General features: G+C 53.0%; 1 protein-coding gene across 1 annotated transcript in view; it reads left to right on the forward strand.

Annotated features, from left to right (window-relative positions):
- The window catches only part of LOC102774233 (laminin subunit alpha-3-like), a 65,375-nt gene that overhangs the window by 33,066 nt on the left and 17,875 nt on the right, over window positions 1-14,434 (forward strand). Inside the window, exons 7-13 of the mRNA XM_015570548.1 lie at window positions 551-721; window positions 2,447-2,538; window positions 3,776-3,891; window positions 4,853-4,971; window positions 8,313-8,403; window positions 10,910-11,041; window positions 12,453-12,515. Coding sequence (XP_015426034.1) covers window positions 551-721; window positions 2,447-2,538; window positions 3,776-3,891; window positions 4,853-4,971; window positions 8,313-8,403; window positions 10,910-11,041; window positions 12,453-12,515 — 784 coding nt within the window. The remainder of the gene's footprint in view (window positions 1-550; window positions 722-2,446; window positions 2,539-3,775; window positions 3,892-4,852; window positions 4,972-8,312; window positions 8,404-10,909; window positions 11,042-12,452; window positions 12,516-14,434) is intronic.

Here is a 14,434-nt window from a genome sequence, read left to right on the forward strand (position 1 = left end):
CTATTCAGGTGGAACGGTCTTTGTGAGCAGCTGTAGCCAGTGTCTCACAATGAGTGGTTCATGCCCCATGGTTGTCCAGCTCCTCCAGCTTGAAGATAAAACCCTGGTTTTGTAGGCACTTCATCCCCTTTACATGCAGAGGCTTCCTCTTCAGCCTCCTCTAGGTGTTTAGGTTCCGTCAGCTGTTTCTTTGGTGCAGCTTGACAAGATGTTGTTTCCTTACGTTTATATATTTTAACCTTACACTTTCACTGTGTCACGGCCTCACAGCCCTACAGCTACCCCGAGAGAACAATGGGTTTGGAAGCACCTGAGAGCCCAGTTTAAGGACAGGTTGCCAGAATTCGAAGGGGAGGGGGACTAGCAATGATGCTTTTAGACATAAACAAGACACAAGACCACCTGCACACACCTGGTGGCTCAGGGAGACCTGCCTTCGGGCCTGTGAGTCATTTACAGTGACTTGCAGCAAAGTTTTGATGAAAGGACTTTCCCCGTGTGTGTGTGTGTGTGTGTGTGTGTGTGTGTGTGTGTGTGTGTGTTTATTTAGGTTGTGGTGTCCTTGATAAACGGTCGTCCAGGTGCAAGAAACTTCACTTTCTCCAACACCCTGCGGGAGTTCACCCAGGCAACAAACATCCGCTTGCGCTTTCTCCGAACCAACACGCTCCTGGGACACCTCATCTCCAAAGCCCAGCGGGACCCCACCGTCACCAGGCGGGTGAGTCATGCTGAAGGGCCTACGGCAGCATTTTTTTAAAACTCTTTTTGCTTATCAAATTAATTGCCTTGAACTCTTTCAAGTAACCTTTACAGCCAGGAATAGTGTAGGCGTAGACTTGCTCTGGTCTGAATGATTAGATGTAACTTAGACATCTGGTTGTGGAGGAGAAATGATTACATTCGAAGAAGATGAAAGGCCGGGGTGACAGCTGGCCAGGTGTCAGTCTGATTCTATAACAGACTCCCCAAGGCTCACTTTTTGCTGTCGAAAGTGCTCAGCAGGTGGGGTCGGCTCCACGAAATCACTCAGGGAACCAGGCTCTTTTTATTTAAAGGTGCAGCCACCCTGTAGGGCCCCAGAGTCCTCCTTGGGATCCTCTGCATCTGGTCAGCAGATGCGGGGAGAGAGAGAGGGTGGGCAAGACCCCCAGGCTCCCAACCACACAGGTCACTGCCACTGGCCGGAGCTGTGTGTAGCCCCACCAGATGCAGGGCTGGTGTGTGACCTGGCCAGATAGAGGAGACATGGGTGTGTGAGTACCATGCTCCTCTGTGTGGGGTGTCTGGCCTGCACATCCCTCAGTCTAGTGTCAGGACAGCACCCCGTCTCCTGGGCACAGATGCCCTGAGCTCATTCTTTTGCCGCCCATGGATCTCCTGCCAGGGTCCTCCACTGGCCAAACCCAACAGAAAGCCGGGAGCAGGAGACCCAGTTGCAACCCATAAAGGTCAGCCCTGGGCAAAGGGCAGGTGAAAAAGGAGAGTGGGCGTGGAAGGGTGATGGGAGATGCCCAGCGCATCTTAGAGGGCTTGGCCTCAGAGGTAAGTGCATCAGGGAGCTGGGAAAGGAAGAGAGGAGAGTGAGGTTTGCTCCAGTTTTAGCATTTTTCCAGAAGGCTGCCTTGTGGGTGCGGGGGCTTGTGTTCTGCATTTCCTGTGCCATCAGCATTTGGAGCAGCTGTATGTGGAACCCGTCCTGGGTCCGAGGATGGAATCTGCAAGGGAGAGCTGGGCTATCCTATAAACTCTGGCCGGACTGCGTCTCCATTCCTCCGGGCGTTTTGAAGCCCTGCTACAAGTGGACCTCACCACCCTTTATTTATTTATCTGTGGGTGTGTGTTTTTTTTTGGGGGGGGGTGGAGGGGTTCCAAGATTTGTACTCACATGTAAGCATATTTCCCTTCACTGAAGTGAGTGAATCTTCTCTATTAAGAAGCATTGTTAAAGAATATGTTTTTATTGACTTAGAGAGAGGACGGGAGAAGGAGAGAGAGAGAAACATCCATGTTGAGAGAGAATCATTGATCAGCTGCCTCCTGCACGCCCCACATGGGGGATCGAGCCCACAACCCAGGCATGTGCCCCGACCGGGAATCAAACCTGACCTGGCTCATAGGTCGCACTCAGCCACTGAGCCACGCCAGCCGGGCTTAATCCCTTTTTAAAAGGCTATAGGGTATGATTCTTCCCAAGGCAGTTTCCCTCCATTCTTTTAAAGCATTTCATTTTTAAAAAGGTACAGATTCTGCATCATGCTGTTAAATTTGATTGAGGAATGCACTTGTTTCATAAGACAAATAACACCCAAGTGGCTCCCGTGGGGTTGAGGTGGGCTCACGGGAGCAGGAAGAGAGCGGAACAGGGCCAGCACCGATGCGCCTGAGGGACGGGTAAAGGCTTGCTGCTCTTCTGTAAGCGGCACGTCTGTTTTCTGTCGCACAGTATTATTACAGCATCAAGGACATCAGCGTGGGCGGGCACTGTGCGTGCAACGGCCATGCCGACGTGTGCAGTGCAGACAACCCTGAAAAAGTGTGAGTACCTCGTGCAGCGCTGCCAGCCGGGCTGTGAGCCAGTCCAACTGTTTCAGTGATGGTTGCATCCCATTAAGTATCTCTCATTCCCACCTCCACCCGCTCATCCTCCCACCAGATGGTGCCCCCGGCGGGCACAGCCCACTGATTGGAGTTGCCAAGAGAAATGGAACTGGTTTGTCATCCTTGCTTTAGTGGGGTCAAGGGTGTACATGTTCAAATCCTTCTCCCTCCCTCTTTTTTATTTTGGTAAAGTGCACATAGAGTTTAGAATCTTTTTAAAAAATATATTTTTACTAGAGGCCTGGTGCATGAAATTCGTGCACTGGGGGGTGGGGTTCCCTCAGCCCAGCCTGCCCCTCTCACAGTCTGGGAGCCCTCAGTGGATGTCCTACTGACGGCCACAGTCTGGCAAGAGGCTCAGAGCAGGCGTCGTGTGTGTGTGTGTGTGTGTGTGTGTGTGTGTGGGGTGTGAGAGTGTGTGTGTCTGCTGGGGGCCTGCCCCCAGCTTTGCCCACCTGGGGGCTGCCCACCCTCTGCACTTGCCTGCTCTGGGATCGCCATGGGGTCCCAGCTGGCAGCAGGGCTTAGGCGGCACACGGGGGTCCCGGCTAGGGCGGGGATTAGGTGACACATCGCGCCGCCTAAGCCCGGCCGCCCAGGGCTGCACACGGGGGCCCAGATGGCGTCTGATGCTGGCCAGCCCTGCCTGCAGTATGCAAATTAGCCACCACCTCTAATGGTGGCTAATTTGCATATGGCACTGATTAGCCAATGGGAGGCGTATCGAAGGTACGGTCAATTACCATGTTTGTCTATTATTAGATAGGATTGATTTCAGAGAGGAAGGGTAAGAGAGAGAGAAACATCAATGAGAGAGAATCATTGATTGGCTGCCTCCTGCACGCCCCCTACTGGGGATCAAGCCCACAACCCAGGCATGTGCCCTGACAGGGAATGGAACCATGACCTCTGGTTCATAGGTTGATGCTCAACCACTGAGCCACGCCAGCTGGGTCCCACCAGTGTTTTCATCTCGCTGAATCTTGTGTCCACATCTGTAAAATGCAGACAATAGCAGGGCAGGGGAGCCGTGAGTGATCCATGCAGAGTGCTTCGTTTCCATAATTACTCAATAAAGCGTTCTCTGGGTGACCCTGATGACTGAGGTTTCTGCCAGGAGACGCCAACCTTAGTGTGAACCCCCAGTAACCAATGCGCTTCACCTCCTGCCCAGGTTCCGATGTGAATGCCGCCACCACACCTGCGGGGAGACCTGTGACCGCTGCTGTGCCGGGCACCACCAGAGGCGCTGGCAGCCGGCCACGTGGGGGCACAGCCATGAGTGCGAAGGTGAGTGTGGGGGCGGATCTGCGGTGAGGTTTGCCCAACACCCCCATCTCTACCTGTGGACCCGCCCAACACCCCCATTTCTACCTGAGGACCCACCAACACTCCCCCGTCTCTACCTGAGGACCCACCCAACACCCCCATCTCTACCTGAGGCCTGAGCCGTGTTTTCCCTGCTTGTGAAGAGGGGTGATCACGCCAATCTCAGGGTCACAGGTCTTTCTAGTGTAATGAGTAACTCACAAGAGTGGAGGTGTGAGGGCCCCACTCCAAATTCAGATATAAATGTGAGAACAGAAATAACAATGGCCCGGCAGGATGGCTCAGTGGTTGAGCGTTGACTTATGAACCTGGAGATCCTGGTTCGAGTCCCAGTCAGGGCACATGCCCAGGTTGTGGGCTTGATCCCCGGTGGGGGGCCTGCAGGAGGCAGCCAATCGATGTATCTCATTAATATTTCTCTCTCTCCCTTCCTGTCTCTAAAATCAATGAAAATATATTTTAAAAAAGAAACACCAGCAGTAATAACGTTTACTATGATTAGGCGTTCACTCAATGCAAGGATTGGGCCGAGTGCTTTAACACAGCTGGCCTCTTTACCAGTCTAGGACACGATGCAGCCACTATTGAATTTCAATCCTCATCATTTCTTAGGATGTGAAACTGGGTTGGAACCCTCACTCTTTTGAGGACCGAGGTCTGGAGAAGGTGGTGAGATTGGCGGCTAAGCAGAGAGCTAGGCGCATTGAGGGAGCAGTGGGGGTTTGAGGGTTAGGGTTAGGGTTACAGACTGGACTTGGTGTAAAAGTCCCTAAGATTTCCCACTGAGTGCCCCTGGGGTCCCGGAAGAGGCGGTGCTGTAGCTCACTAAGCAGCCATGCTCAGGGGGCGGGTCATGCATGGGGTGAGACTGACTGAGCCTCCCACAGCCATGATGTGCATTCACCTGGGGTGCCCTTTGCAGCCTGCAACTGCCATGGCCACGCTGCCGACTGCTTCTACGACCCGGACGTCGAGCGGCAGCAGGCGAGCCTGGACATCCGCGGCGTCTACGCAGGTGGAGGGGTCTGCATCAACTGTCAGGTGAGGCGCTGGGCAAGTCGAGTGGGGGTGTCACTGTAGGAAATGACATCATTAAGCTCTGCTCCCCAAAAGATGCCAAGGCCGTTCTGAGCATTGGAAGTGTTTTCTGGAATCACCTCTCCACTCTGTGCACCACGTCCTCGTGAGCTGGCCGTCCCGTGGGGTGGAAGGGGACACGGACTGAGGCATGTTTGTCCAGGCGCCAGCGATCAGGTTCCTTACGTGATCCTGGTCTAAATGGGAGAAGTCCTGGCTGCTCCAGCTCATGGTGTGAAGGCTCTAAAGCTGGAGGGAAAAAGGGTGCTGACCTCAGTGCTGGCCCTGCATCCTCTGTTCAGACAGTTTTGAATCTAGACTCGGCGAGAAAGGGCAGCAGGATCGAGTACTGATGTCTCCCTTCGGCACCAAGTATGAAACACTGACTTTTCATCTTTTCTGGAGGACAGTGGGGTTCACTGGACATTAGCCAAGAGGAGGGTCTAATGTCCATGAGTTTGGACTATGCTGTCCCTCAGTCCTGGTGCTTTTAGAGTGATGCTTTGTCAAAGTCGCCATCAAAGAGATCGTCTCTTCGTGAGGTGCCCATTTCTATCAGACCAGGGCCACACCGGCCGAGAGAGACCCACTGCTCTCCCCCACCTCCCACTCCCCACACTCCACAGCCTGTCCTTGCAGGGAACTAAAGTACAAATAAACGGTGAGGCATAGGTTTGTTCAAGTCGTAGGGAGGGTTTCATGCATAAGAGAGGTCCCGGGATCTGGTCAAGCGATGCACTCCAAGGCCCTCAGTAATGTGTATGGAATTAAATTGAGGAAATAAATTTGTTTGAGATTAAACTGTGGAAATGGAATCGCGGAAGCACTGGGGGACGGGTAGGTGGGATGCTTCTCCAGTGAAGGGCCAGCCCCTCAGTGAGTCTTTAGCACACGTCATTCATGCTCTTCCTTCTCTCAGTCACACTACGTTTTGTACTTTGCGGTTCCAGGAAAACATCAAGATGGACTTTTATTTTTTTCAGAATGGCCCTGCAAAAGCATTTTTCTTTTGTATGTAGACGATTGAAGTCTTGTTTAGGTTCATTGCATTTTTTTCCAACGTGAATTTAAAATGCCTTTGTTTAAGTTAGGTACTTAGCAGTTTATTTTGAAATGCATAAAGTAAGATGGACTGGTGGATGGATAGGGAACGAGAAGATGGATAATTCTGTGATAAAACAAATACAGTAAAATCTCTACATAGGGCATGCATAGGTGTTCACTGGAAAACTTTAATTTTTTATAATAAAATGGGGGAAAGAGCAATGAAAGAAGGCAAGGAACACACCATTTTTTGGGGGGTGTTTGACTCTCTTTAATAACATATTGATATTCTTTTTTAAAATATATTGTTTTTGATTTCATAGAGAAAGGGAGAGGGAGAGAGAGATAGAAACAAAAATGATGAGAGAGAATCATTGATCGGCTGCCTGGGGGAGAGTTCCAGGTGGAGGGGACGGCAGGGGATGAGCAGGGGTGGACAGGTCAGAGGTCAGAGGCCAGGTCGCGGCCGTAGGAAGGGAAGTCAGGCTTTGCAGGAGAGTGTGGCCAGCAGTAGCCAGCAGCGGTCTCCATGTCCTTGAAGTTCTCAGGATTGGACATCAGCAGCGTGTGGGTTGGTCAGGGACTGAGCGACAGGGAGGTGGGTTTTACCTGAAGATGGAAAGCACCTCAGAAAAGGTTTGCTTAGAGGATTAGGACGGAAGGATGGTCAGAGCAGGGCTGGGTTTCTGGGTGAGCGTTCCTCACTTCTCTGGGAGGAGCCAGAGGAGGGGTGTCTGTGGGGTCAGTTAACTCCTGCCCGGATTCCCTTCGTGCCCAGCCCGCTCCTTGGCTTGACATCTGCAGTTTTCTCGTTGTGTTAAGTGTCAGGTAGATGCAAATTCAGTGCCCACTCCCCGGGGAGGCGGCTTCTCAGTGCTTCCTGTAGAAACCAGGGAGCCAAGATCTTTAGGTCTCCATCGGCCTTGGTCCAGCCATGACCTTGGGCGCCCAGAGGTCACCTCTGGGTGCGGTGTGGGCCCCGTAGGACACCTGCGACCTGGAGGCCGAAAGCAGCATCAGCCATCTTCTGGCATCTGTCGTTGTCTTCCCGTTGCTTGTTGCTGTGTTTTGTGTCTTAAAACTGCACCTTCTCTGTGGCCGGTGCTTCATCGCCCGAACTTTGTGGGAGAAGGGAAAGCCCGGCTGCCCACTTCGGGGGACGTCTCCTCATTTCCTCTCCGACGGGACACACTGGGAGCCCAGGCTGCCCCGTGTCCTGGGTCTGTTCTCAGCCACAGAGTCGAGGGGTGAACTGGCCTTGGGTGGGAAGGGGGTGGGCCACAGCTGTTGCTTGTTTGCCCCAATGCGTGCACATCTAAGTGTGAAGTCAGAGCAGTGGCCCGCGTGGTGTTAGGCTCAGTGTCGAAGTGCATTCAGAGTTTCGCCCACGGGACAAGGAGTGGTAATAACTGAACGCCCGGAGTTAGGGAAATCGTCTGAGACGGGGAGAGGGGACAGAAAGGGCCTTGTCCTCCCCTCTGGGCTTCTGCGCAGCCTCTCTGTGGGTCCGAGTGTTATGGTGGTTCTTTTTGACTCCCAGTCGCCTCTCCTTTTGTTCCTGAAGGAACAGCGTCCTCCCAGTGGTTCCACGCTGGAGGCAGGAGAGGCAGGGCTGAGCTGGGCCCATGCTGGGTGGTCCTTGGAAACGGGTGACGCATGTTGCGTAATTAGGTTCTGTGGCAATTAAGAGGGTTAATCATGAAATAGAAAAAGCCACCTCGTATTATCCTTTAAAACGAGTTCTGTGTGGGAGGCTCCTGCCTACCTTTTCCGTTCACGTAACAGACGTGTTTGGGAAGCGGTTCCATGACTAAAGCACAGGTAACAGGAGAACGGCGGGAGGAGAGGATGAGTGTGTGTGCATGCGTTCTTCCCGACACCGAGAAGATGAAAACACACGTGACTGTTTACTCCCTGGGCTAAACAAAGGGTCATCTACTGTGCGTCCTTCTGAGTAAACTTTGAATTGTGGTCCTCTCTCACCCAAAGGCCAGGTGATTCATTAGCAAGTCCCTGTGATGGGGGAAAGCTGGGTTGTCCAGTTCATGGAACTTACTCTCATTTCCTCTCCAAAGGGGAAAATCCACGGCCAGTGTGAGCCAGGGTCCTGTGGTCTTGGAGACTCAAGGCCAAGATCAGTCCTTTTTTGTCGTGTGCGTGACTTTGAAATTGCAAGTGCACACGACAGTCATTCCTCTGGATGAGCAGTGTGAGGTCGGACCTGCTCAGGGCCCTGCCTCTGCATCTCTCTTTCTTCCCAGCACAACACGGCGGGCATAAACTGCGAGCAGTGCGCCAAGGGCTATTTCCGCCCCCACGGCGTGCCGGTGGAGGCCCCCCACGGCTGCATCCGTAAGTTGCATTTCAACCCGGTGCCTCTTGGGCGGGTGTGCTGCTCCGGGGAGGCCACAGGCTCCGTTCCCAACAGCCACTAGTCCCTTTTTTCCCTCTTTCTTCATATTGTTGGTTGACTCCTTCCTGTGTGACCACAGGCAGTTACATAACCTCTCTGAGCCTCAGGTTTCTTATATATAAAAATAGAAATGATCATATATTCCCTAAGATTAAGTGAAATGCTCTCGAAAGCGCCTGGGAAAACACTAACCATTGGGATATCACATTCTGGGCCTGCAGCCAATGGCAGCACCTCTATTTCCTCGTTTCAACACGTTTCTTTTTTAAAAAAAAATGTTTTTATTGATTTCAGAGAGAAAGGGAGAGAAAGAAACATCAATGATGAGAGAACCACTGATTGGCTGCCTCCTGCACGCCCCCTACTGGGAACGGAGCCCACAACCCAGGCATGGGCGCTGACTGGGAATTGAACCGTGACCTCCTGGTTCATAGTTTGATGCTCAACTGCTGAGCCACACCGGCTGGCCTTGACATGTTTCTATGATGTCCAATAGTTTTAAATTTTTTTCAGAAGCAGCATCAAGACAACATAGGAAAAATTTTACAAGAATTTAGTGATAGTTCTAATATTTAAAAGAGCTTTGATTTATCAAGCGTTTGCTCTATGCAAAGCATTGCCTAAATACTTTCACATGTGTCTTATTTAATAGATTTCGGGCATTGTAGACTGATTCTCCTGTTTAGATGTGGGGAAACTAAAGGGCCTGCATATTTTGGCCCAGGTGACAAAGCCAGCACCTGGCGGGTCCAGGAAGCAGTTCACACCTGTCTGGCGTCCCCGGGCTCTCCTAGCTCCACAGCCGGAAGGATGCCTCGGCCCTCCCCCCGCCCAAACCGTCCATCGGGGTCCGAGTGCAGACGACTGTCCTGTGTGCGTGTCCCATCGGTTCCTCTCAGTTCTCGGGCTGCCGGGGGCGGAAGATGACTCCCATCCCGAGGTCATCTGTGCCACCGTTTCCCAGTTCCTCCTTCACGTCATTCAGATTTGAAGGCATCAAAGACCACACCGTGTGTGAGCTCTGAGCTGTGGCTCCAGGACAGGCTTACGTGGTCAAGTGTGATCCCGCTTCCCGCCTCTTCCACACCATCCCACGAAGCAACGTGTCCGTCATTTCCTTGTGCCCAATGGGCATCAGCAAAGGGACACGGGCATCCTGGATGCAGTCACACTCTGTCAGGAACCTCAGTTTTCTTTTCTTTTCTTTCTTTTTTTTTTTTGGTTAATCCCCAGCAGAGGATATTTTTCCATTGATTTTTAGAGAAGAGGAAGGGAGAGAGAAAGACAGAGAGAAACACCAATGTGAGAGACACATCGATTGGTTGCCTCCTGCACACACCCCAGCCAGCGCTGGGCAATCTGCAACCAAGAATCGAACTCAGGACCCTTCCGTCCACAGGCTGATGCTCTATCCCAGTGATGGTGAACCTATGACACGCAAACTCATTTTTTTGGTTGATTTTTCTTTTTGACGTAGCATTTAAATATATAAAATAAATATCAAAAATATGTCTTTGTTTTACTATGGTTGCAGATATCAAAAAATTTCTGTATGTGACACGGCACCGGAGTTAAGTTAGGGCTTTTCAAAATGCGGACACGCCGAGCTCAGAGGTTCGCCATCACTGCCCTCTCCACTGAGCCAAACTGACGGGCAGAAACCTCACCTTCCTATCGCTTTTCTAGTTTGTCACTGAAGAGGCCTCCTGGGGGCATCAGGCTTAGCGTAAAGGGTCCACAGGCATGTGCATCCACACAGACTCAGCAAAGGCCTCCAGGGAGCCAGGCTGTGGGCGGGAGGTGCTTGATGCTCATGGGACGTGTACCTGGCGGAGCGATAACAGGGTTTTGTGTCCACGGTGAGGACCTGCGGGTCAAGGGACGCTCCCAAGGGAGGGCACCAGTGGGTCCCTCTGAAACGCTCACCCAGTTAATGTGTCGGCTGCACCAACTGCCTTCAGGGCCGCATCACTCGAATCTACCACTTGGGCTATGGGCAGTCTTGCTGTGCTGCCCACAGATGACATATCCACATCCAGGCATCCCACACACGTGTCCACACCACATCGTGTAAAGTGACCACGGCGTGGACATCCACAGCTGGCTCATGGCCCAGAGAGGCTGTGCCCAGCAGGCCTGCTGGGAGCTCCAGCCCCAGCCCCCCAGCCTCTCCGATGGTGGAGGGTGCAGGTTTCCCTCTGCACAGCGAGCAGGGCAGGGCTGCGTGTGGCACTGCGTCTCGAGAGCATCCCAGCGTGGATGCTCCTTAAGGCTCCTGTCTGAGGCCCTCGGGGCTCCGTCAGTGGGAGCCACGCATGTGGTGGAAAGGACGGACCCTCGAGGATGGCCGCACCCAGGACAGAGCGGGAACGTTGCTGATAGTATCAGGTGCGTTTGCCGTGTCCAGTGCGCGGAGGACTGACGCTCGGAACTGGTTGCTCTCAGCTTGCAGCTGCAGCCCTGAGCACGCGGACGGCTGTGAGCCGGGCTCGGGCCGCTGTGCCTGCCGGCCCAACTTCCACGGCGACCACTGCGAGGAGTGCGCCCCCGGCTACCACAACTTCCCGCTCTGCTCCCGTGAGTGCCTGCGCAAGGGTTCCTCCCCCACAACACACACACATACACACAGGCTGGGCTGTGCATTCACACCCGAGGGCACCGTGGGTGGGTGAGGGAGGGAGGGGGCACAGGAATGGGGTCAAGTGGGTTCTATTTATGTGAAAGTGGCTCTAAATTTTTTAAAAAATTGATGTCAGGAAGGGAGAGGGGGAGAGAGAGAAACATCAATGATGAGAGAATCATTGATCAGCTGCCTCCTGCACGCCCCCTGCTAGGGACTGAGCCAGCAACCTGGGCATGTGCCCTGACTGGGAATTGAACTGTGACCTCCTGGTTTATAGGTCGACGCTGAGCCATGCCAGCCAGGCTGAAAGTGTCTCTAAAAGTTGGAACATAAAGTGTATAAACATATGTTGTGTAGTCTTATTTACCTCCACAGTGTTAGGCTGTACTGTAGACGTTGCCATCTCCTCAGGTCAAAAGGGTAAATGTTGGCAATTTCAGCATAACAGTATCCACACGGGGGACGTTCTCCGTTAACCTGGAGGAGACCACTGCCTTCCAGGTGGCCGTTTGCATGTGCCGTGTGTCATGTCCTGGGACCAGGAGGATGTGTTTCCACTCTCCCCACGTCCAACAGGCCACGTTATCACAGGCCCCTCACCCCCTACGGTGATCTAAGGGGACATCTAAATATTTTTTAAAATTGACTTCAGAGAAGAAAAGGAGAGAGTTAGAAACATCAATGATGAGAATTGATCAGCTGCCTCCTGCACGCCCCCTGCTGGGGATGGAGCCCACAACCTGGGCGCGTGCCCTGACCAGGAATTGAACCGTGACCTCCTGGTCGACGCTCAGCCACTGAGACACACCGGCTGGGCCGGGGTAATTATTAAACTAGCACTGTTGAGTGTCCTAGTCGGAAGGGCACAGTGTATGATCATCTTATGTTTAAAGGAACCAATTTAGGCCAGAACACAGCAGGACCACCTCAGGACTTAAGCAACCTAGAATTTGCAATCAGTGGGTAGAGGCTGAGCAGAAATTGTATTTGCCTGTTTAGTGAAAATAGGAATCTTGAAGTATGGTGAAAACAAAATTTGAGGATGGGGGAGGGGAATCTTGAAAGACAACATTTTCGAAAAGCTTTTCCCCATTTTACAATAAAGGTGTTGAAGTTTCAGGCCGACCTCCTTAGACCGAGACTTAGCTACGTGAGCACAGACGATCTGTTTCTGTGCATTAGCAGACACGCCAGACGCCTGGCCGGCTGGTCTCCATGACCAGACGCGTGTTAAATCCCGTGCCTCTTGGCTTCCCCGGCTGCCCGTCTGCACGTTAGGGCTTCTTCCTCGTTCATGCAGTTTAATATTCTGCTTCCCTGTCTCCCTAATCCTTCTCTGTACTTTTTAATAAAATATCTTTCTAGGAATTCCTGTTTTCCCTGTTTCTGCTCCAAGTCCAGAAGACCCAGTAGCTGGAGACATAAAAGGTAACGATGTAACGGCCAGGAGAATGCGATGCTCCCTCCTCTTTCTCTACTTCCTGTGCCAAGTTGGGGGCGTGGCAGGTGCCTTGAGGCGGGTCCCATGGGAGCTCTCCTGGTGGTTCCTTTTCTTCTGTGGAATAAGAATCCAGGCCCCAGGCAGAGTGAGGGTGGGAGGAGGCCTTGGGGTTGAGGCGGGAGAAGGATGAGGGAGCCGTCCCTGCACAGGGGGAAGGGGGCGGGCGTGGGGAGTGTCCCAGGATTGGGGCAGCACCCAGGGCTCACAGGGTCAGGTGCAGCGCGATCCAGTCCACGTTCTATGCTGTTTCCTGCTTCCGCCCTCCCTCTGCCTCTGGTCGTACGGGGCACCACGTGTCATGTGGAGCGTTGTCTTATGTTTCCATCAGACACGGTCACTGGGGACATCAGCTCTGTCTGACGTGTTTCTAACCCAGGACCGACCGCAGTCCCCGCCCACAGTGCGTCTGAGCAAGTGCTTCCTGGAATGTTGTTGTTGCTGGGATGGGACTGGCCTTGGGCTTTGATTACAAGGCATCTCCCTCTCCGGTCTCAGGAGTGGTTCAGGTCTCCCCTTTGTCATTCAGTCCCCTTTCCTCTGGGAGGAGCGGGAGGAGCGGGCTGGGACGGGGAAAGAAGTTTAACTGACCTTGAAGGGAAGTGCAGAGTCTGTTACGGAATCCCAGAGAAGCCTTGGAAGGCAACCTCGCAGGAGAGGTTAACTAGTGCAGTTGATGGCTCTGGGAAGTGAGGGCCGATGCCGTTCACTCGTGCGTTTTAAAGACGCCGGTCTGGGGCCCAGCCTGGCAGGAACGAGAGAAGCACAAACATCTCCCCAGCCAAGGACATGCTGGGCTGGGTAGCACCGCACCCTCCCGCCCTGAGGATGTAACTCCTTATGGTCCACGGATGTGTCCATGGCTTCTAACAGTGGTTCTCACACAGGCTGAGCTGCGGAACCCGTGCTTTTCCAAGATATAAATCCCTGTGTGTCCCCCCCCCCCCGATCTCTTTTTTTCAATCCTCATCCGAGGATATTTTTTTCATTGATTTTTAGAGAGAGCGGAAGGGAAGAAAGAGGGAGACAGAGATGGGAGGAAGGAAGGAGAGGGAGAGAAAGATGGAAGGGAAGGGGAGGAAGGAGAGAGAGAGAAACATCAATTGGTTGCCTCCCGCACACGCCCCTACCAGGGCTGGGATCAAACTTGCAACCGAGGTAGGTGCCCTTGGCCAGGAATCAAACCCAAGACCAGAGTGTCCGTGGGCCGATGCCCTAATCGCTGAGCCAAACCAGGCAGGGCTCACCCCAGATCTTAATCTAGATTTCCAGGGGCGAAGCCCAGGCTGTTGGTTGAGCAAGTTTCCGGATGATTCTGATACATGTCTCTTCCTCTCGTTAGTCAAAGCTCCCGCTTGGCGTTGGCAGGCTTTCCTGTAAAGAGGCCGGTAGGGATAGTCCAGCTTTGCAGGTGACGGCGCAGTACTCAGCTCTGCTGTTGTAGGAGCAGCAATGGACAGTGCGTCGATGCGTGAACCTGGCGGTGCTCCCATAGGACTTTTGTTACTGACACGGGTGGGTCTGGCACCCAGGCCACAGTTCACAGACCGGGAGTGATCGCAGAATCCCACAGGCACCACTGCCCTGGAAAACCCACTTGCTCAGTCTCAGACACAGGAGCGTTGGAGCAGAAGGACAGAACAGTGTCGCAGATCAGAGCGTTTGTGGGTTTTCACTGTATTTCTTGACCTCGAATATTGTTAGGGTTTTCCAGATCCAACTGCTTAGTTGTATCCACTGAAGGTTGACTTTAGGAAGTCAGTGTAAATAGACACACCTTCGGGGGCTGATCTCGGACACGGCAGGGGGTCCAACACCCACTCCTGGGGGGCACCAGCCTCCATTACGC

This window comes from Myotis davidii, unplaced genomic scaffold (genome assembly GCF_000327345.1).
Source record: "Myotis davidii unplaced genomic scaffold, ASM32734v1 scaffold1467, whole genome shotgun sequence".
NCBI lineage: Eukaryota > Metazoa > Chordata > Mammalia > Chiroptera > Vespertilionidae > Myotis > Myotis davidii.